At 36.8% G+C, this 23,357-nt stretch overlaps 1 protein-coding gene across 6 annotated transcripts in view; it reads left to right on the forward strand.

Moving 5' to 3' along the window:
- Positions 1-1,194: 1,194 nt before the first annotated feature.
- The window catches only part of LOC132126761 (nuclear factor of activated T-cells 5-like), a 53,323-nt gene continuing 31,160 nt past the window's right edge, over positions 1,195-23,357 (forward strand). For all 6 annotated transcript variants that reach the window (XM_059538256.1, XM_059538273.1, XM_059538242.1 and 3 more), the window contains exon 1: positions 1,195-1,520. In XM_059538256.1, the coding sequence (XP_059394239.1) occupies positions 1,448-1,520 (73 nt within the window). In that variant the 5' untranslated portion in view covers positions 1,195-1,447. The remainder of the gene's footprint in view (positions 1,521-23,357) is intronic.

Consider the following 23,357-nt stretch of genomic DNA (forward strand, 5'->3'; position numbering starts at 1 on the left):
ACTGATGCCCCAGAAGAAAAAACGATGCATGAAGAGCCTGGAGAAGATCCTTTGAAGATCAGGGTAAAATGAATTTATTTTGTCTTCTGGAAACATCTTATGTAGCTTCTGAAGAGCAGTACTTAATGAAAGAAATTAAAAATGAAAAAAGAATGAAAAAAAAAACACCCCTGGATCTTAATGCATCGTCCTTCCTTCTGGAACATCAGTGACCATTTTAACTTTTTTGTAATAGTAAGTCCCTCAGTTATTATTTTTATTATTTATTTACAACTTTATTTGTATAGACGTTCGATGATAAATAATGTTTTTAAAAATTTAGAAAAGTTAGCCCAAATCACTTTGAAGTCAACACTATTACAAAATAAGTAGATAACTGCATCCTTACAGTGATGACAAAAATAGCCCCTAGGTGAAATACTGTCACTGAATTTTGCATGTTTATAGTTTACTGGATCACAGTATATAGCCTAATGTAAAAAGACATTTAAACAGCTTTTTTTTTGGACAGGAGAATACCCCAAGAATTATTTCCAACATATTACTGAATTTATTAGTCTTTATTATTCAAAAACTTATCGTGGCAGGTAAAGTGATCTGTGTTATATTAACTAAGATTGAATCTAGCCTAATGAACCTCAGTGTTTTTATCTATTTTTTTTTATTAGAAACTAACACAAAACAGAAACATATACAATTATAAAAAGACATCCAAATAAATAAGTAAAAATAAATAAAAATCGGGTTTACAATTTATATTTCAGATATAAATATACAAAAATACAAGACTAGGCCTACGGAAAAAAGGTCAATATTCCAATTAACTTTAACTCTTTGGCAAATTGAATAATGAATTGAAATATGAATAGCCCATGAAATTTATCAAATAAAATAATAAGATTCAGCATAAAGTTAACAGATATGCTTTTTGATTTATTAAAACATCTGTTGAGGTCAAATCACAACTTAAACCAGTTTTCTCTTGGACGTACAAGGATAAATCTCCCCAAAACTTTTATGAAGGGTAACAATCATAAAAAAAAATAATTTTAACTATTTTTTTTTCTGGTTGATGTAAACAAACGGAGTAGTTTTCATTAATATCATCCATATATTTTGACAGAGTAAGCTCAGTGTTGTGATTGTGAAGTGATGACGCGTGGAGTGGGCGGGGCCACAGAGGAAACAGACAAACTCGCGCTCGCTGGCGGAGTGTTTACACACACACACACACACACACACACACACCTACACACACTACGAGGAGCGCGGAGCGACGCAAACCCTTTATTTATGATACCCAGAAGTGTCACTGCCTGCTTTCTCTGCACCTGGCTTTCGTTTGTTTTGCTTTTTCGTTTCGGCCAAACTAAACCATGACAGTTTGTTAGAAGCTGCAATTGAAGAGCAAGTCCGAGTCTTTTCTTGTTGGATCGGAGGCACTGCGATGCCCTCTGATTTCACCTCGCTCTTCAGCGCGGATGTCGACCTCGATTCGCCCAAGTCCCTCTACTCCAAAGGTAACTCACTTTCTGCTCACTTTTCCAGCACGGTACTCATTCTGCACTTATGCTGCTCCGTGCACGCGCAGGCTGTGTTCCAAAACCTAGTGCGCTGCCTACCTAGACAAAAATACTGCCTAGGTAGTGCTCACTAGAAGTTTGGACGCAGCCCGATCGTCTTGTGTAATGCACAGTCTATGGTAATGCCCCTCTGCACTGTCAAGCAGTTTTGTTGTTAGTTTACATAGTGACTAATTGTTTAAATGTTGACCAAATAAATTATCTTGTGTGAGATGATACACACATATTGTTTAAGGGGGCGGTGTGTGTGTGTATTGTAACTTACATCAGCATAGCACTCTTTATCTTGTGTATAAATATCTCTGATGGGATGAATGGCTGTGTGATATTTAAGTTCATTAGACATTCAGACATGGTTGATGGACCTCCTGATGTAGTTTGACATCCATTTAACACATTCTACATGGAGCCATCTGCTGTGTGCCAAACACTGTGTAATAAGACAGTATAATTGTGGAGAATATATAATCAGTCTGTTCTTTTAAGAGAAGTGAGAACAAACTTTCATTCTCATTGTGTTTTACTGTCCTCCATGTTTCAGTGCATGTTGTGTCTCCTTCGGTTACAGGGAAATGAACTTGCACATCAGAGAACTTGTGTTGTTTCACAGAGATTTATATACAGTGGTTGAAGAAAGCTGAAAAAGAAAGGTCTAAAGGGAGTGAATATGACTTTTTTGAAGGTGTTTATGAGAAAAGCCAATGCTTGTGAAAGTAAATGTTCTTTATTGCCATTGATGGTTTCATGAAGAGCCTTTAACATTCATGAAATCTTTCCAGTGCAGGTTCTTTATAGTGGAAAAAGGTTCTTTAAACTATTAAAATGTTCTTTTCACTAAGAACAAAAAACAGATTTTTTAAGAACTTTTTACTGAAAAAAAAACATTTTGAAACTAAGTGAATATTTATTTTCTTATTTTTTTTGTTTACATATTTCTTATTTTAGTATACAAACATATTATGCATTTGTGTGTATATATATATATATATATATATATATATATATATATATATATATATATATATATATATATTAGTATTAACATTTAGCTTTCATTTTTATGTGTGCATATTTTATTTTCATTCAAGTTCTTTTTTGTTGTTGTATATTTCAGTTTTACTTATATTGGCACTTCATCTTATTTCTCTCAGTTATTTCTAATTTTCATTTAAGTGTTTCATTTACATTTTTTTCATGTAATATTATTTATCTCATCTTTATTTCACTGAACTGAAATAGTAAAAAAAAAAATCAAATTCTAATAGTTTTAGGTTTAAGTTCACAATCAGAGCACTGGCCTGAACAATATTAAAGAGCAGCACTTTTTATGAACACAAACTTGGAGCAGCTCAGATTCCCGCTGAAGCCCTCGCTGCGGTGGCTCAAACATTGCTCTCATTCGTAGAGAGAGTTATTATGGGCAGCTTTCTCATGAAATACACCCTTCTCTCTGAGATCCACTGTTAGTGCATGTTTAATTTCCTGCGTATTAGATGGTCTTTATGTGGTTTGTGTTGGACATGTCAGCCTTAGAGAGAGGCCACAGTTTTAGATTTTAATCTGTGTGGTGATTTGATGTAGATTCTCATCTCATTAGATGTTTTGGTCAATGACGAGTGCTACTGCTAGGTGTGTAGTGTAGTATCCTGAATCTGGGCTTTAGTCGCACATGTTACATAAGACACAGCCTAATCTCATTTGCAATTCTTGGCAATCGTCTGCTGGCCGCTGCCGCTGCCGCTTCTGCTGTTATTGTTGTTGTTTCATAGTCAAAGCGTGACATTCTTGACACTTAGACATTGATTTCAGTTGTCCAATTAATGATGTGTTACCCATTTTTCTGAATTAATGTCTTGCAGTTATACAGATAATGTATCTTTATTCTACAGGAAGTCAATACTTCAACAAAAGTCAAGAAGCTCAAGCTCAACTCCCTTGTCAATAAAATGTATTTATTCAGATGAAAGTGTAGTATGTAGTGCATATGACTCTGTACATCAATATTGGCAAATGGCTTTGCTTTTTTAAACATCATAACAAATATGTGAATACAACACTCCATTTGATGTAATATTTTACACCTGTTGCATCTCTCTAGCCAAGAAAAAGGTCTTTAGCCTGAATGTGGTTGGAGACCTCTGGCCTAGAGTATTAAATAAACAACCTCCGTATCCACTTCTTCTGGCCAAATATCAGAGGTGAGCTCAAGGTTACACAGAACAGGGATAACAGGGATTTCCTTCCAATATTTATTTCTCTTTTAAATGAGATGATGACTGTGAATAATAATTGTCAGGTTAGGTTTTGGAGGAGATCTCAGGAGTGTGGAACAGTGAAAACTCATTTTGCAAGGAAAGCAGAGGAACTATTTGTGTAGTTTATTAGAATTTCAGGTTAAAGTTTATATGTGTAAAAAGAAACTTTTTGCTAAAACCTACATTCTTCTTAAATTTTTATTTAAAATGTATGTAATTTATATTAGATTTTTTTTTATTGATTTCTTTTATTATGTCTATTGTTATTTTAAAATCTGATATACGAGTATAGATTTTGTTGATATTTTTAATTAGGATTTATTTTTACATTTTCTGATTTCCTTTTAAATTTGTGTTTTTGTCATATTTATTAGTTTTTTATAGTGTTTATTTAATTTTAGAGTTTTAGTTTTTAGTTTTGCAATTTTTAATTTAATTTAAAATTTGCGGTGCGTTTTGGTATTTTCTATTTTTATTATTTATTTTTTAAACTATTATTATTTTTATTAATAATAATAATAATAATAATAATTATTATTATTATTATTATTATTAGTAGTAGTATTTTGTTCAGTTAATCAAAATAACCCTGATATTGACTGATGATAACTAGATAAGGATTTAAAAGTGACATTTGACATTTTACACATTTTAACAAATATTTATAGTTTTACATCCAGCACACAATGAACAATTTCTATCTGAAAGTGTTTTTCAGATGAACATTGATAGAAAAGGTGATACTGACTTTAGAAATTCAGTGTCTTTTTAAAAATATCAATGTCTTATTTTTTTCAGGCCTGTATATCAGTTTTTTTTCTTCTGTTATTTCTAGATTTTTCATGATTGTGAGATCAATAGTGTTGTCATGGTACCAAAATTTCAGTATTTGGTACCGATACCAGTGAAAATCCACGGTTCTCGGTACCAATTTCGATACCAAAGCGAAACGCAAAGATATGCTAATTAAAGAAAAACAAACGCTTTTTATCACTCAAAATAAAACCAATGCCATTCTTTATCCTTAAGTAATATAATTATGAAAAACAGTAAACAAGTTTCACCCAAATTTATTTTGTGTTTTAATTAATGACATTTAAACACATTTTATTTTTTGGTAAATAAAGGGGATTTTCTATTAAAATAAAAACATGGAAGAAATGTTGTGTGATTTATTTCTTTAAAAAAATAAAGTTTTATTATTTTTTTCAACAGTAGTAGCAGTATCACATACATTCTTCTAAATAATAGTAATATTTATAGCACAATGGAAAAATTAACTTTTTTATTTTGACGGGTTGACGTGAATACCTTTAAATTGACACTAGTTTTACTCAAATGAAACGGTAAAATGTTTGTGAAGTGAATCAGAACAGTTCTGGTGATGTTGTTTATGTATTTACAGTATGTCCTCATTGAGACAGCAGATGCTGAAGTTACTGCTAGCGTCACGCGCTTCAGTCTATGTAGTAAACAAACCCGCACGTCTCTGCCATTCATTAATTCACACAGAGACGCGCAGAACACGGATTCATATTTCAACCAACTTTTGTGGCTTAACATTTACAGATACTGGTCCTTATGGAGATTTGATTTGATTAATTTATGCTAACTTTGACAAATTCCGTGACTGTCCATATTAAAATGTAAGTTTAATTTTTATGACTGGATTTTGAGATTCCGTCCGCGTTTTCTGCTTCGCGGAAATCATAGCGCTGTATGCGTCAAGAACCGGGTTGACCGGGTCCTCGTTACCACCGGTACTTAAAGAAACCTGGTACCGTGACATTTTCATTTTCTTAGTACCGACTTGGTACCGAAGTACCGGGTCTTTTGACAACACTAGAGATCATCGTAATCACCTTCCTAAGCAGTTCTTTAATGTGACATGAATTATTACATTATTAGTCTCTCAGTTATTATAAGGTCATGAAACTGCTGGTAGAGTAATTGTACAAGCATTAGAAAGTGAAAAAGAGAAATGATGACATATAGCAGTACTGTGTGAGAGAAACAGGCCTCTGTCTAATGAGCTTATTTAAAGTTGTGGGTGGATTAGGCCTTTTCTCATAGACCAGGGCCAGTTTTGTTTCTTTATTTCACGTCTTCACTCTTTCAGTATTCCTGTCACTCTCTGACATCTGCAGTTGACCTTTTCACATTGTTGTTTCCCCTCTCACGTCCCTGCTTATTAAACTGGCTAATGAACTTGTGTGTCATGTGACGGCGACGACAGTGAGGATGAGATGCAGCTAAGCATATGGCTGCGCATTTCCAGAAGGATGGCAAAACGCCCTGGAGATGTGGCTGGTGAATTTATTTTTAGCGAGCTGTTGTTTGGAATGTGAGCTGAGGGGAACTGCTTTGAAAACACATTGTCCAGCTTGAGAGGCTGTGTGATGTGGGATTGAACTCCAGCCAAGAGTCTGATTAATTCCATGCAGCTGATCACTGTTTTCTATAGAGGCAAATCCTGTTTTCATTCACTGCATTAGCGCCCTGCGTTCCCCTCGTATGTGCTATAGAGTCAGCGACATAGACTGTAAGCTTCTCTAGATGTGTCCAGTAAAGTCTCGTTATAATCAATCTCAAAATACCTAAAAAAAGTATATACTAAAAAGTATTTGGAGATATTACATTTAAATATTTCTCTTTTCAAAAATATATTTGTCACACTTGGACTATTATAAAATAGCTAAAAAAAAGTCTATAGTTATATCTAATTTTATACGTTTTAGTTTATTTAGTTTTAGTGAAACTGTTATTCAGCATTCGTACAGATACAGGCACAAAGCAATTCTTATACCTATTAAGTTTGCACATTGGGACTCTATATCTTCTACCGGAGGGGAGCATTTCATACTGTGAATACAAAAAGTGAGTTTGCTCCCCCACGATTTTCTGTACCTGATTCAGAATGCAATTCTCATATAAATGTTGAAGATTCGAGTATTCTTCATGTCCAACAGTTTTTAGTGCTGTCAACACCAGGTGTGCTAATTTAGATTTAAGCTGTATAGTTAGGTTCCCAAACCATACTGTAACACCATACCTAACTATGCTTTCTAAAACAGCTTTGTAGAACAACATCATGATTTTCTTATAAAAGGTACAATTTGTAAGATATTTGCATTAAAATATCCAAAAACGACTAGGCTAGTGTTATATATTTTGTCCAGCTGATTACTAACAATATCTCTAATGTTTTCTACTAGTAAATCATGAGAAAATTCTCATTCTAAACAGATACGGGGCAGTGCATTCGCCTGTCAATGACGTTAGTTACCCTTTGTTACCGCCTTTACTGATGTAGAAACCACATGACAACAGTGTCGTGGACAAATGCAGAAGTAGTGTCTAGCGTCCAGCAAACCACTAGCTAGTTCCTTATTTACTTCTTGCACGTTTTATGGTGGATTGTGTTACTTTTTTATGGAACATAATTACTGTTTACCGTCTGCCGCTCTGGACAAGAGGAGGGAAAGAGCGAGTATAAATATCGTTGTTGCATTTTCTAGATGGAGAGAGCTTCGCGACAAACTTCAACTAGAAAGAGATGCCGATCTCGCTTGTGTTTTACTCGACAGGTGAGTTGTTTTGATTCGTATCTTTACAGAAAAGGTATGCTATTATTTACATTTACATTCATTCATTTAGCTGACGCTTTTATCCAAAGCGACTTATGATTGCTATATATGTCAGAGGTCCACGCCTCTGGAGCAACTAGGGGTTAAGTGTCTTGCTCAGGGACACATTATAACTATTATAACGATCAACAAGATTAGTATTATGGGGCATACACACCAAACGCGGGGCATCGCGTCTCTAGACCCACGCGAGGACGCGTCTGATCCATAGTCTGATCGCGTCTTTGCATTGACTTTGTATGTAATCTACTTGCACAAATTGTTGAACTCGCGTTAAATCCATGATTTATCTTTCCGTCTGATTGATATAGCCTTCAGCGGTTGGTTAGAAGACAACAAATCCCATCATTCCACGCTCCTTCTTAGCGTCATCAAACCACGCGATTGTTATTGTTTTGGTAGTGCGCCCTCTAGTGGCAGGTCCTACAACCTGTACCTTTAACCCCATAAAAACGTAATCTACGTAAGAAGTACAGTCTCTGATGCAGCCGAGTGCAAACCCATTTCGTGTGAGTTCCCCAAGTAAGTGAGCTGTCTATATAAACAACCAAATACTTGTAAGTTTCTTACAAGTCACCTATACATTTTGGATCGAATATAATCTCCTCCATTTTCTTTATATTTATTATTAAATAATTTTTATCACACCAGTCGACGAACCGGCTTATTTCTGACTCGTAGATGTTCACAGACAGCATTTTGAGTTGTCCGAGGTGCGTTCAAGAAGGGATAGTTCAGCCAAAAATGAATATTTTGTCATCTCATCATCCTCAAGTTTGTTTCGAACCTGCATGAGTTTCTTTCTTCTGTTGAACACAAAAGAAGATTTATTTATCTTTTTTGTACTCCGTAGTAAAGTAGTAATAAGGTAAGAAAATAAATGAGTCACTTATAAATTTCCATTTCATTCACTTGTCAGCCTATCCTCGATGTAGATGAGTTTGTTTCTTCATCAGAACAGATTTGGAGAAATTTTACATTATATCAGTTGCTCACCAGTGGATGCTCTGCAGTGAATGGGTGCCGTCAGAATGAGAGTCCAAACAGCTGATAAAAACATCACAATAATCCACACTACTCCAGTCTTGTCAAGTGAAAAGCTGTGTGTTTGTAAGAAACAAATCCATCATGAAGATGCTTTTAAGTTTAACAAACCGTTATTTCCATTGTGAGAGGACAACAGAACTTTTTCACTGGAGGATTAATTATTATTATAGATCATAGACACGTATTTTGGCGAGAAGGGATCGTTTTAAAATGAAAACGCCTTATTGATGAATTGATTAATCTGTTACTTAATTATAAAATCCATTGATGCACTTCATATACAGTACATATAGAACATATACATATATATATATACAATGTGTGCACTCTCATTTTTTTCAGGTGTATATTTAAAATATTAATTCATTTACCGTTTTCAAGACCATATGAAACCATCATAAAATACAAAGGGTTTAGCTTATATTTCTAAAGACCTAAATATAGAGATATGTTTGGGATTGAACTGATGATACGGTCAATATCTGAATTGTTGTGGCACCTCTCTGGGCAGTATTGTGTAACCATGAAACACGTATAACATATCCAATATTCAGGCTTGTTACATAAGTGACTTTTTTTGGTCTTTTCACATTTTGTATCAGGCATATATAAAAAGTGCCTGAAGCTTTTGAACTCTGATCTTTTGTCTATGCTGCCCTGACCCAGACACAAACCGTGTGTTAAATATGCAGGAAGTTTCCATTGGCTGATGAGAAACACTCAGGTTACAGGATCGACTTTCTTCTTAAACCCAGAAGCGTTTCATCCACCCCTTTGGCCCAGTTTCCCGCTGGACAGTGTGGTGGTCATCACAAGCTCAAAATAATTTTTTTTTTTTTTACATTTATTCAATGACATAAAATACATCAGTAACATCCCCTTTTGATATTTTAAGCATTTTGTGAATTCACAACCTTATTTTGTTTGCAATCACACTCTTGCAAACTATTCAAACTCAATTTTTAATAGAAGACATTTTTTGCTGTTAAGCTTAATGATAGTGATGTGATTGTGGTGTCGTTTGTTCATAACAGATGTTTAGCTTTTTACTTATGGGAATTGTATTTAGGCTTCAGAATTCATAAAGGGTTGTGCTCCTTTGTGAAGATTATCATAATGAACAAAATGTGTACGAATTATAAATGTTTGTTGATCACAGAGCTTATTTTCTACAATAATCCAAAAGCCAGTGCCAAAACCCTATTGCGTTTTTTGTGAAGTGAACCAGGGTGATGCTAACTTCACAGAAATACATCATCACTGCAGTGCACTGTTACAATTTTTGTAGTAGGGAAATAACCCATAATATTCCCATAGTGTCAGCATGCCTTTATTTATTTGTCTTCATTTAAACTTAGTATGTAACTTTGCTTGCATAAGTCTGTTTATTAATCCAGTGTTTGTGCTTTTTTATCAATAGTCATTTTTTTTAAATGAGACATTTGCTGCTGCATTAAGATTAAATCCAAAAATATCCAAGAAAATTGTCAAGATTAACAGGCAGAGACCGCAGCATTTAATAAAAAAATCCCACTTTTAAGAGTCCCACTTTTAACATATAGCTTTACATAATGAACTTGAATTTTCAATTGATTATTTTTCCTGCTGCTCTCCACTTATTGTGTGCTCTAGCATTTTTATTGTTCTCAAGCACTGTACTGCTGTTCTCTTCTCTAAACGTATAATTTGATTGTATTATTCTCATTTGTAAGTTGATTTGCATAAAATGCAAAGTTATTAAATTGTGCTATGATTTAGGCTGTGACTTTCAGCACTAAGGGAAATTCATGCTTGTCTTTCTGGGAATGTAAAATCTTTCAGCAGCTGAACATGAAGTGATGCTTCAATTTGCTTGCAAATCTAGCTTAACTTAGCTTTAAGGGATTGTTCAAATATCATTTTTTCTCTCTCATATTGTTTCCAAACTTCTCAAAGTATCTTCTTATATGTTTCACAGAATAAAGAAATTCATGTAAGTTTGGAGGTAAGAAAGCGATGAGAGCATTTTCATTTTTGGCTGAACTATCACTTTAACTTAAAAGTTTGTTGTGTTCTTTTTCAAACCTGTGTCAGTTTATTATTTTGAGATTGTGAGATGCTTTTGTTTCATTTTTCTGTTAACCTCAACTCTTGCCCAGTTGCATTGCTGTTCTCATTCTCCATGTCTAATGAATCCGCTGACACTCTACAGCCTTCATTAGATTGCCAGCCGAATGCTCTTATGTTATTAAAGTTCTCAAGGTGTGGATTTAGTCTGAGTCCAAAGGACAAACGCACAGAGCTGAGGACTCTCTCTTACAAGATGACAGGGAAGAACAGTGGGCTACATAAATCTGAGGTCACAACGAATATCTGGGATTTTTTTTTGGGGGGGGGGGTGGAAAATAAAGGCAAAACTGCAGTTTTAGGTTTTTGGAAATTCTAAATGAAGAAATATGTAAAAATCTGCACTGTTTATAGGTCCCTAATTTCTGTCTGTGTGCTTTTGGACCTCACTCTAAAAAAAAAAAAAAACATCCAAATGTTTTATCAGATTTTTCCATAGCTTTACATGCTTTCAGAAGTAACTTACAGAGGGATATTGTTCCATGTTATGATTTGTTTCAGTATGTGATCCTGATCTCACAATACAAAACTCTCACAAAGCCAAAATACAAGTTAAAATGGAAACTTCTTAAAATGTTTTATTACTTCTAAGACATGATAAACAGTTAACAAACAGTACTCTTTATTTAAAACAACAACAACGACAAAACAAACATATTTGGTATTACATGATGATCCAAATTTGGTCTTGACCTCCATTGCTCAATGGTGGCACCAGAATAGAAATATTCATGATTTTGCTTAGCTGATAACACATACTGTATAACACATAAAATATTTTAAAATGAGTTTCCAGTGGTACAATGCAGGCCCTGTTTTAATGGTGAAATCAGACATTTAGCATTATCAGGGCCAATAAATCAAATTCAAACGTATCTTTGATTTTATTTTATATCTATATATATATTAGTGGTGGACATAGATACATTTTTTTAATCTAGATTAATCTCACTGTAATCTTGGAATTAATCTAGATTAATCTAGATTAAAATGGCTTATTTGAATTCTGCCAAAGGCATTCAGAATATGTGTGTTACCCAAATAAAATAATGACTAAAAGTAAGTCTTTGAGAAGGGGTTTCTTAAGACAGGTGGTGCATTAGACCAGGGGCTCATCTCCTGTTTCCAAAATGCATCACAAACTGCTTGAGAAAGCTGTGAACGTATTCCACATTATTCTATACACACTACTGGTGATCCGAAAACCGATGCAACCGGTTCTTGACTCGTGAAAGAGTCAGTCTATTGTTCGTTATCTGGCTCGGCTTGATGTTCATCTTCAGTTCTCTCTTCACAGCAGTTCAGTCAGTGTACTGTTTGAGTAAATGAATTACTCCGGGATATTGGTTTGTTTGAACTCAGAGGGAGTGTCAGCCAAATTAAAAAAGTTTAAGTCATTTGTGGATTAATGCATATTGGAGACGCGAACCGTTTAAAACGATTCAGTTCGATTTGGTGAACTGGTTCAAAAAGATCCGGTCACATCGAATGATTCGTTCGCGAACCGGATATCACAAACTGCTTTGTTTTGAACTGTCTTACAACAGACACGGAAGAGAAGACAATGCTGAGAAAAGTCGTAGTTTTTGCTATTTTTGGACCAAAATGTATTTTCGATGCTTCAAAAAATTCTAACTGACCCTCTGATGTCACATGGACTACTTTGATGATGTTTTTCTTACCTTTCTGGACATGGACAGTATACCGTACACACAGCTTCAATGGAGGGACTGAGAGCTCTCAGACTAAATCTAAAATATCTTAAACTGTGTTCTGAAGATAAACGGAGGTCTCACGGGTTTGGAACGACATGAGGGTGAGTTATTAATGACATAATTTTGATTATTGGGTGAACTAACCCTTTAACACCTATTATCACCATTTTTTTGTAATTGGATCACAGGTGGTAATCATAAAATACAGGTATAAACAGGAAACCACACAGGTATAGCTAGAAACACTTAAACGTTGCATTTGTAAACACTCATCAATTGTGATTTCTCACATTTTTGTACAGCGAATATCATGCCATGTCAGGCATTTAGACCTTTACCGGGTCGATTTGACATATTCAGATTTTTTTAAATATTTAGTTTTGCATGCAGCTACGATGTGGTTGCATCTTTGTAATAGCTGTTAATGTGGGTCTCTTTCTATTGCATTGAAATGCGTATGTGTTGAATTGTTAAATGCGATTTAAATGTGGATTGTCAGTCTTTCAGCGAGGGTTGGATGGCTTTGTGTTTGTGTTTGTGTCAGTGCAGTGGCCAAGCTTGTGCAAACTGCATGAATTCCTCACTGCGCTGAGGCCCTACTTTCATCTGAGCCCAGTGTCTGTTTCTTCCCCTGCTCCACCGTCCTGTGAAGCTGCTGGTAAACACGGCAGACACAGACTTGTTTCTGTCCTCACTGCTGAGATCCAGCTGAGAGCTAGAGCAGGCTCCTCACGAATGTCATCTCAGGTGAATTCACACTTCATGTTGCAATTTATGTACTTCCCCTTCGGTTCTTAAAACAAATATGCAGCATTACATACAGAGCAGGTAGTGTTTGCATTATTTTTTATCATGAATTCAGTACAAAGTATACCACATTTCTAAGATTCAAGAGGTCAAAAGTCATGCTCAGATAGTATAACCTTGTGAAACAAGTATACTTTAGCATGCTTTTAAAAATAGTATTTATTTAGGAAATAATATACTTAAATGTGAAATGGTTGTAATGTTTTCAGAAATGTAATTGCATGAATATAAATGTACAGAATTGCAACTTCACCATTTCAAATTTAAATGCATGCTATAGAAGTTTTAATAGAAATGTTTTAGTTTGTCATAAATGCTTGTCAATATACATAGAATTATGAAATTACACAAAAAGATGTACCGAAGTCTTACTTAAGCACTCAAGCTTTATTAATATAAATCAAAAAAAGTGTCTAAAAACAATACTTTCACTCTTTTTCAATTTCTGTATTTCCGTAGCCTTATAAGTACTCTTAAAAAACTTTTGTTTTTTGAATCCTTCACTCTCTGACATCAGTTTAGCATATGCATTTCCATTGAGTTGAAATGTTATAGTCCTGTTTGCATAATCTCTAGTACTGTGTAGTACACCTCCTGACAAAAAATTTTGCTGACAAAACTTGAAAGAAACCAGGTCCACGGTGAGGACATTCTGAAGACACATTTCAAATTTGTGTGTTTTTATTTATTTATTTTTTGCCAGATATGAGTTGCCAATATAAACAGAAACATGGAAACTTGGCAAACTTCATCCACTTATGATGAAAGGAGGTGCTTTTATTCTTTCCTCTAGTCTCTGTGTCTGGGGTAAGCTGAATAGAGGTTGGTGTATGTATATATTAGGGAAAAGTCATCCTCATTCCCACATTCAGTTAACTCCTCTGGCAACGTCCCTTGGATCTAAAGCACCACAGAAATATGCAGTACATATAATATAAAGGTTCTTTGTTGGCATAGATGGATGCAATCTTTCCATTGCACAAAAGGTTCTTCACACTAAAAAAATGGTTATTTAATGCCATTGCTTTGGAAACCCCTTTTGTAACCTTATTTGTTAAGAGTGTATGGAGTGGAATAATGGGAAGCATGTGGTGGCACGCAGAATGAAACAAACATCCTCCTTACGGTACACTTTGTTCCTCCACCCTGTCCCAGGTTGGTCTGTAAAGTCCCCCTTCGTGTCTGCCTCAAGGTTAGGCCATTGTTTAGGCCAGAGCAATTGACACTAGACTAATAATGTAGCTGGTTTGAAAGTGTTCTGGCTTTTTCTTGGCCTTGTTTTTTGTTGTCCTTGGATGTTCTCATTATCTATTGCCCTCGTGGGACGGCGTAGATCCTATACCACAGCGGTCCAGAGGTTAAATATATGAAGTGGAAGCTGGCTGTGCTATCACTTAATGAAACCGCATTCACTCTCTCTGATTGGACCCATGTAAGATCACAATGTTACATCTGTTGTCTGATTTTAATAACTTTTTTTCTCTGAATGTGTGACTACAGATTTTGCTTGCATGTCTGTTTCATCTATCAGTGTACTTGTGCTCTAACCTTGACCTTTGTTTCTGAAAGATAATTTTGACTTAATCATGAAACATAAAAAATATCTCTTAAAATCTCTTAAATCTTCTTTGGATCTCTTTATAGTAGAAATCCCATGTTAATTTCCTCGTGACAATGAGTTTGATTGATGGTATCACAATTTAGGACAAAGGTAAAAAGTAAAGATGTACTGCAATGTGTGATGCCACTGAGATATATACTTAAATGACAAAAATGATGTGCTTAAAATTTAAATACTTCAATGAAGTACTCAGAAATGATACCATGGATTGATCATGAAAACAAAGTAATTGCATGGCATGACACACATGTAACTGCACTGACACAAACACATTTTTTAAAATTCCAAACATTTTGCAATGATTTAAAATTTAGTAAACTATACTCAAAAAGAGCCCTTATTTTTGTGTAGTTATTTATCTGCTTACAATTACAGTCTCAATTTAATCTGTGACCTAAAGGAAATTAGCTCACATACTGTAGGAAATGTGCTTCAGTGACAGTAAGGTAGTGGTTTTCAACCAGAGGACCAGGGGTCACAAAATAATTTATATTTAAAAATGTATTCATTTAGAGGGTTAGTTCACCCAAAAATGAAACTTAGCCTGTAAATTACTCACCTTGAAGTCATCCTGCGTGTATATGACTTTCTTATTTCATACAAATTGTCTTTGATCTTTCAAGCAGTTGGATGCAACTCAGCAGGTGTTCCACTGCATCGGTCCATGGGAAGTTTAATAAAAAGCAAAGTTTCCTTACTTTAGCAAAGGAAAACCAGTCTCCTCTTGGCTTATATTGAAATCCTCCAACATTCTTCTTTACAAATCCTTGTTTTGTACTTCTAATTAGTGACCATTGTTTTGTTTTAACCTCTTTTCTGCATTTCCACGTGCGTTACTTCTGAGTGGCACATGTGCACACCTGACCTCATCTGTCATTCCTCGGAACTGCTTAGTTTACAACAGTGAGCGCAAGATAGATTAAAGTGATTATTACGTTTTGAATATGGATATTTTTCTTTCAAAAACGCATTGATTCGCTACAAGAGGCCTTTGTTCACCCAATAACTATATATATATATATATATATATATATATATATAAATAATTTATTTAATACATTTTCTGCAAAAAAATCTTTAATCTTACAGAATCACACACAAAAAACTGTTTAACTAATTGTAATGATAAAACCTTTGTAATCGTCGGGAAGAAGCAGGCGGGAACCGGCAGACCATCAAAATGAAACTTTAATAATCAAAATAAACACAAAACAGCGCATCAGGGGCCTGTTTTAGAAAGGAGGTTAAGTGAAAACTCTGAGTTGGTTAACCCTGAAATGAGGCAAACTCTGAGTTTTCCGTTTCAGAATGGGAGGTATGTCAAACCTGAGAAAGCAGGGTAAGTCAAGCCCGTTTTTGAAAGAGAGGTAACTTATACTCAGAGTCAGTTACTATGGTAACTTACTCTGTGAACCTAACCTGGTCGGGAGCAGGTTTACTTCGTTAAACCCAGAGTTTCTAAAGGTGTCCTCCCCTTTTTAAAAGAGTAAGCGGTGTTTAAACACCTCATTCATTCTTTCGGTACATTTATTCATTGCGCACATTTCAGTTACGCAGAGGCATCAAAGGGAATGAAATGGCATGTCCTTTTATGGACGATCCGGTTGACGAAGAGGCTATATTAATTCGTAGGGAGTTACATTTACGTCGGGAGAGAATTTTGAGGCCCAGAGTGGATTGTTTGTCATATCCCCATGCATTTTTATTTGAGCGGTACCGTTTTTCTTTACAGTCAATAAAATACATCCATAATCTCATCCATCCATACATCAGAAACATCACACATCGCGGCCGTGCTCTTACATCAGAACAGATTCTTTGCGTTGCCTTACGTTTCTTTGCAAATGGTAGTTTTCTGTATAACATCGGAGATGCAGAACATATTAGTAAAGCTACTGTTTGCAGAGCGGTCAGGAAAGTGTGCCTCGCTCTTAAGCGATTTCTGCGAAGTATTAATGTGCAGGTATATACTGACAGCCTACTGTTTCAAATGGTAAAAGACTACATCACAATACTGTAAATGTGTCATTCTTTGCACTTTCAAGATCATATGTGATGCTGCACATATAATCACAAATGTGGAGGCAAAGTGGCCCGGGTCTGTTCATGACTCAAGAATATATCGAGAGTCAACCCTGAGCAACAGACTGGAAAGGGGTAAGTAAATGTATGTCCTATACACATATTTCAATGTATGCACTACACACTTGCAGGAGAATTTCTATGCAGCACTAAAACAATATGAATTTTCTTATAGGAAAGATTGATGGCCTTCTGCTGGGAGATAGGGGTTACCCATGCCGACCAAATCTTATTACCCCTTACCCAGAACCTGAACCAGGACCCCAGCAGCACTTCAATGTGTCACACTGCAGGACGAGAGCCCGGGTGGAGATGACCATAGGCCTGTTGAAAGCACGTTTCCATTGCCTACGTCACCTCAGGGTAACCCCTGAAAGGGCCTGTAACATTATTGTGGCATGTGTTGTTCTCCATAATATTGCCATGATTAGAGGGGAGCAACACCCTGCCCTACAAGTACAAGATCCTGAGGAAGACCTCATCAACCCTGCAGATTTCCAGGATGGAAGGGTAGTCCGGGATATGATCTGCCGCAATGTCTTCTCAGATTAGTCAAGATATCCACCACTACCACCAAAAAAAAAAAAAACCCACAGCAGTTTATATGGTCTTTTTTATTTCCCACACAAAAAGAATAAACTTTAAATCACAGAAATTTATATGCTCTTCTTCATTTCCTACAAAAAAATAAAAAATAAATAAAGGTTTTCATATAGTTTCAATACTTTCTAGAATACAACTGTGACTACACTCACCTTTAGCTTTTGTTTCAGAATTTCAATTTCCAGATCTGACTTTTGGATTTGGCGGTCCAAGTATATAAGTTCTTTGCAGTTTTTTTCTATCTTTTTAATGAGAAGAAGTCTATATAACTCCTTAACTGGCAACTGAAAATACATTATTAGAGTTACATAGTGTAGCCTTTTTGTGAAAATTTTACAGAATTAAACTGTGGCATTTACTGTAAGTAACTGAACTGTGTTCATCTGTGCACCAGAAGTTGATAGACCTTCGTCCTGTTGTTTTTCCACACTCTGGGAGGGTAGAGATAAGAATGACCATTTATAGATATAAAGTACTCAAAATAAAAAATGTGAATGTGTAGATTGTTTGATGTGTAAAGACCCATATTAACATGACCTCTGTAGGCCTCTCTGTGGCAGCAGAAACTGTTTCTTCATCTCCATCATCCTGTGAAGATGAGCATTTCATAGAGTACACTTTGTAATAATTTATGGTGCATTGACTATAGGCTACTTACAACTTCCTGTAGTTCTGTTGGGACAGAAGGCTCCAAAAGACAGATATTACCGTCAGAATCTGTTTGGACCAACAAAAAAACTATCACAAAATAGGATAGGAATAGGAAATATCACAAAAAGTCAATATCATTTTTTTTTTTGCACATACTGTAGGTACACCTCTTACATTTTATGAAGGCACTTGAATCTTCTGGAGTGACTGGCTCAGATGAAGTCCCTCCAGGAATTCCCTCAGCTATTGGCCGTCCAGCATTCTGGCTCAGGGCCATCTCCTCTGCATTAGTCAGAGGTGGTGGTGCAGGTCCTCCCCCCGTTTTGCGAGCATCTGCCTTCTTTCTGTTGGCTGAGTAGTCAAAAGAGAATGAACATTTAGACCAATGTCAAAAATGCTGCTGCACTGCTAGACACTGAATGCTATTTAGTTATTTAATATGTCAAATAGGTACACTATAGCAAATATCAAGGCTTACCTGATTGAATTATGTTTTTACATTTCATTTTAAGCTGCTGCCATGTTCTTTTGATGCCTGCAGGATTGCACCTTTACATGAAAATTAAATTAATAGGTTTAATAAAATACTGTTCTTCCAGTTTCACCTCTGATATTAAAACAGTTGGGAATTTACTATAAAATAGCTCTTAATTAATAACAACAAATTACATCTTCAACCAGTGTAATTAGATTAATGTAATAATTACTATTTCTACTTACTAATGCAGTGTACTTATTAATTTCTACATCCCAAATCAACCTCAACCACTTGAACAATAAGGACAGACAAGAAACTTCACATCTAATGCTTTCAAATAAACAATATAGGCTACAATTACATGAATTATCCTTGAATTGACCTAAAGTGTGTGTAGAGGGAGGTTACATTAAAAATATACCTTTTAAAATTAGATTTTAAATCAACTTTTTATATATATACAATTGTTTTACAGTCTTTCATGAAATTACAGTAGCCTATTCTGATTACTTAATTAATTAGCCTACACCCAAATTGTATATATAAAAAAAAAAGTCAACTTACGCATTGACTCGAGCAGCTATTTTTTGCTGCTGCAGCAGTGTTGCTTTTTTTTTTTAAAGATGTGTTCAAGTTCTCCATATGCTTGCATAAGCATATCCAGTTCTGCTGGTGAGAAATATGCAGACCTCCTTTTCTCTGACGCTGTTGCCATGGTGAATCATAATATCTGCGCTCCATTGATAATGGCTTTTTATAGTCACGGTGCACGCGCTTAACTCAGAGTCAGTCAACTTCGAGTTGATTGAACTAACTCATTTCAGCTGTTCTGAAACCGAAAACTCAGAGTTTCCCATCTCAGAGTAAGTCAACTCAGAGTTCAAGTTTAAACTCAGAGTTGGTTGAACCTCCTTATTGAAACAGGCCCCAGCCCCTCGCGGACGACTGATGCGCACAAATAAAAACCAAAACATAAAATAAAGCCCAGGCCTGGTCCTCTCTCGTCCTTCACTGTCGTCGCTCCAGTTTTATATCCTTCAATCTCCTCCGTGGGATGGAGACCGGTGGTTCCTCGCTCCTCGTTCCCACGTCCCTCGGCCCCGCCCCACTCGTCACATACCCCCATCGCCCCTCGCAGGCCGGGGGGTACCCTCGAGACTGCGCTCTACTGCCCCCCCCCTCCCTCCGGGGGGGACCGCTCACGGGGACCTGCGGGAACCTGGGGGTAGGACAGACGAGGCGAGAGAAAAGGAGATGGAAGGAGGAGCGACAGAGACGAGAGAGAGGAGAGAGAAAAAAAAAAATTCCGGTTCCCAGATGCACTGCTGCTCGGCCCTACACCAGCTGTGGGATCTCCTCCGTGGTGCCTGGCGGTGGCACTGAACGGCCCTCGGCAGACGGCACGAAACTCCTCCGCCGCCCAGTGGACGGCGATGGCTCCTCCGGTTTTGGGCAGCCGGCAGGAGTCCCCCGTTCCCTGCTCCTCCCCGTTCAGGCGGACGGCAGCAGGCTCCGGCTCCCTGACGAACGGCGCCGACTCCTCCGCTCCCTCACGAACGGCAGCCGCCCCTCCACATCGCGGGCGGCTGGCAGCGAGCTCGCCCATCCCGGCAACTCACTCCAGCCCACCGCCTCGAGCGTCCATGGCGGCACACTCCTCGCCTGCTCGATGGCACCGCGGATTCACCACAGCGGCGAGGGATCTTCAGCAGTGCGTCCCTCCTTCTCCCGGGCTTCGGCACCACTGCAATAATATAACCTTCATATTCTTCCGGAAGAAGGAGGCCGGAACCGGCGGACAATCTAACTGAAATTTTAATAATCAAAATAAACACAAAACAGCGCATCAGCCCCTCGCAGACGACTGATGCGCACAAATAAAAACCAAAACATAAAATAAAGCCCAGGCCTGGTCCTCTCTCGTCCTTCACTGTCGTCGCTCCAGTTTTATATCCTTCCATCTCCTCCGTGGGATGGAGACCGGTGGTTCGAACAGGTGTAGTTCATTTCCAATCACTCCACCGGCCTCGCTCCTCGTTCCCACGTCCCTCGGCCCCGCCCCACTCGTCACACTAATGTCTCATTAATATTTCCAGTTTGTCTAAATAAAAAAGTTTGCAAACAAGCAGCATTATCATAACTACAGTAATTGTCTGTCATAACTACAACCAACCAAAATGCAGTAATGTGAAGTTAAAAACATCTTTATGATGGATTTGTTTCTTATAAATGCGAAGCTTTTCACTTCACAAGATGTTAACTGATGGACTGGAGTGGTGTGGATTAATTCTGGGTTATTATTATGTTTTTATCAGCTGTTTGGACTCTAATTCTCATGGCACCCATTCACTGCAGAGGATCCATTGGTGAGCAAGTGATATAATTTTAAATTTCTCCAAATCTGTTCTGATGAAGAAACAAACTTTACACCTTTGTGACCTGAAGGCGAGTAAATTGTAAAATTGAATTTTTGAGTGGACTATTCCTTTAAGCACTGATTTTTGCATACATATGAAAATACTATATATTAGAGAGATAACTTCATTTTATCTATAGAATGTGTTAATCATGTCATTTCAGCCACACAGTTTGATTAACAATATAATTTATGTACACCTTTAGACAGGTTCTTCTGTGTAATCTCTCGCTTTCTGTCTGGCTTGGTAGTCCTTGCTTTAGGGCAGCAACAGTTACTTTGTTTTTGCCTCATATAGAGCATCCATTTAAAGTTCCCTTTACCAGCTACTTAATGCTCAGAATGCTTGGAAATGTAGGCTGCACTTTGCTCCTGGTTACTATGGTGCCATCGGCATCAGGCTGGAATAGGTAATAAACATCTGTGGAGTGTTATAAATGATTCCCAGCTTAAATCTCTCTTGTCCTTTGAATGGAGAATTTCACCTTGTAAACCCTCAAATGCACTGTCTGTATCAGGCACCAGGACCCATTTAAAATATTAAAATACTGTACATTGCTCACCTCTGTTGGGTTGCAGTAAAATCAAATTTTTGATCATTTAATGTCTCACAAGGTTTTGCAAATGACCAAATGCGGTGATCTGATTCATGCAAAGCCCATCAACTCATAAATAATATCAAGTTTGGTCCTGAATATTAGATTGGTAGCATGACTGGATGACTGAGTCTAAGCATTAATGTGAACTGTCAAATCACAGAGGAAACAGAGGTTGGAAACAGTTTACATAGGCTCAGTCTTTCTATATATTGTACATAGAGTTGTCACTTACTCCTTTGTAATCTGTTTCCAACTTCTGTTTCCTCTGTGATTTGACAGTTCACATTTCTGCTTGACAAGCCTTGCAGGCACTTCATGAAACCGGTTTAGCTAGTTAAATAAAACAAGAAGATCAAGCCAAAAAGCTAACAAGATGAAAAGCACAAGGGGCTAAAGGTGGAAGGGGTAACGGGGGACTTGAAGGGCCAACAGCCAAAAGCACTGGCACTCTCGCGTAACCCAGGGCTAATTAGAACAAGTGCCAAGAATCTGCAAGAGTCAATGAAAGTATGAATGAACTTGCAGAATGTGTTTTTTCCTTTCTTTTCTTTTCATTTCCCCTTTTATGCACAAAACAAATATGTTGAGCTTTATGGTTAGAGAACATCTTCCTTGTGTGGCATAAACTTCTGTATTATGAAGATTAACACCACAGACCATAATTATATTTAGGGCTGCATGGATGAATGAATGATTTTTCTGATAAAATGTGTGATTGAGATTCAAACAATTTTGCCAAAAAATTTTTGATTTACCTATGAAACTAACCACAACCAAACACAGCCAACCACAACCAACCAACCACAATCAACCTCAACCAACCACAACCAACCAAACACAACCAACCAACAACAATAAACCCCAACCATCCAACCACAATAAACCACAACCAATCAACCAACCACAATCAACCAACCAATCAACAAATCAACCACAACCAACCAACCAACCAACCAACCACAATCAGCCACAACCAACCAATCAACCAACCACAACCAATCAATTAACCAATCAATCAACCAACCAACCATAACCAACCAACCACAACCAATTAACCAACCACAAGTAACAAACAAATCAATCAATCAACCAACCACAACCAACCATCCAACCAATCAACCAACCACAACCAACCAACCAACCATAACCAACCAACCACAACAAATCAACCTATCAATGTACCAACCAACCACAACCAACCTACCAACCACAACCAATCAAGCTACCAATCAACCAACCAACCAACCACAACCAGTCAATCAAACAAACAACCAACCACAAACAACAACAACCAAGTTCTGTAAAATTTAAATATACATTTCTATGCCTGTCTTAATTAGTTCATTTTTCAGCTTTTATTTTAGTGGAAAATAGCTTCTCTTATGTTTACAGCAGCTGAATTTATTAGCACTTATAATTAAAAGGTTGAGAAAGTGGTTGGTACATTATATTATCACACTTGATAATGAATTACGGTGATATTTCACCCAAATATTGTATGAAAAAGAGCAACATGAAGCTTCTGCTGATCACAACCAACCTCAACCAATCAACCAACTAACCACAACCAATAACAACTAACCAACAAATCAACCAATCAACTAACAAACCACAACCAACTAACCAACCAACCAACCACAACCAACCAACCACAACCAATCAACCAGCCAACCACAACCTACCAACCACAACCAATCAACCAGCCAACCAACCAGTCACAACAAATCAACTAACCAACCAACCAACA

Source organism: Carassius carassius, chromosome 3 (assembly GCF_963082965.1).
Source record: "Carassius carassius chromosome 3, fCarCar2.1, whole genome shotgun sequence".
Lineage (NCBI taxonomy): Eukaryota > Metazoa > Chordata > Actinopteri > Cypriniformes > Cyprinidae > Carassius > Carassius carassius.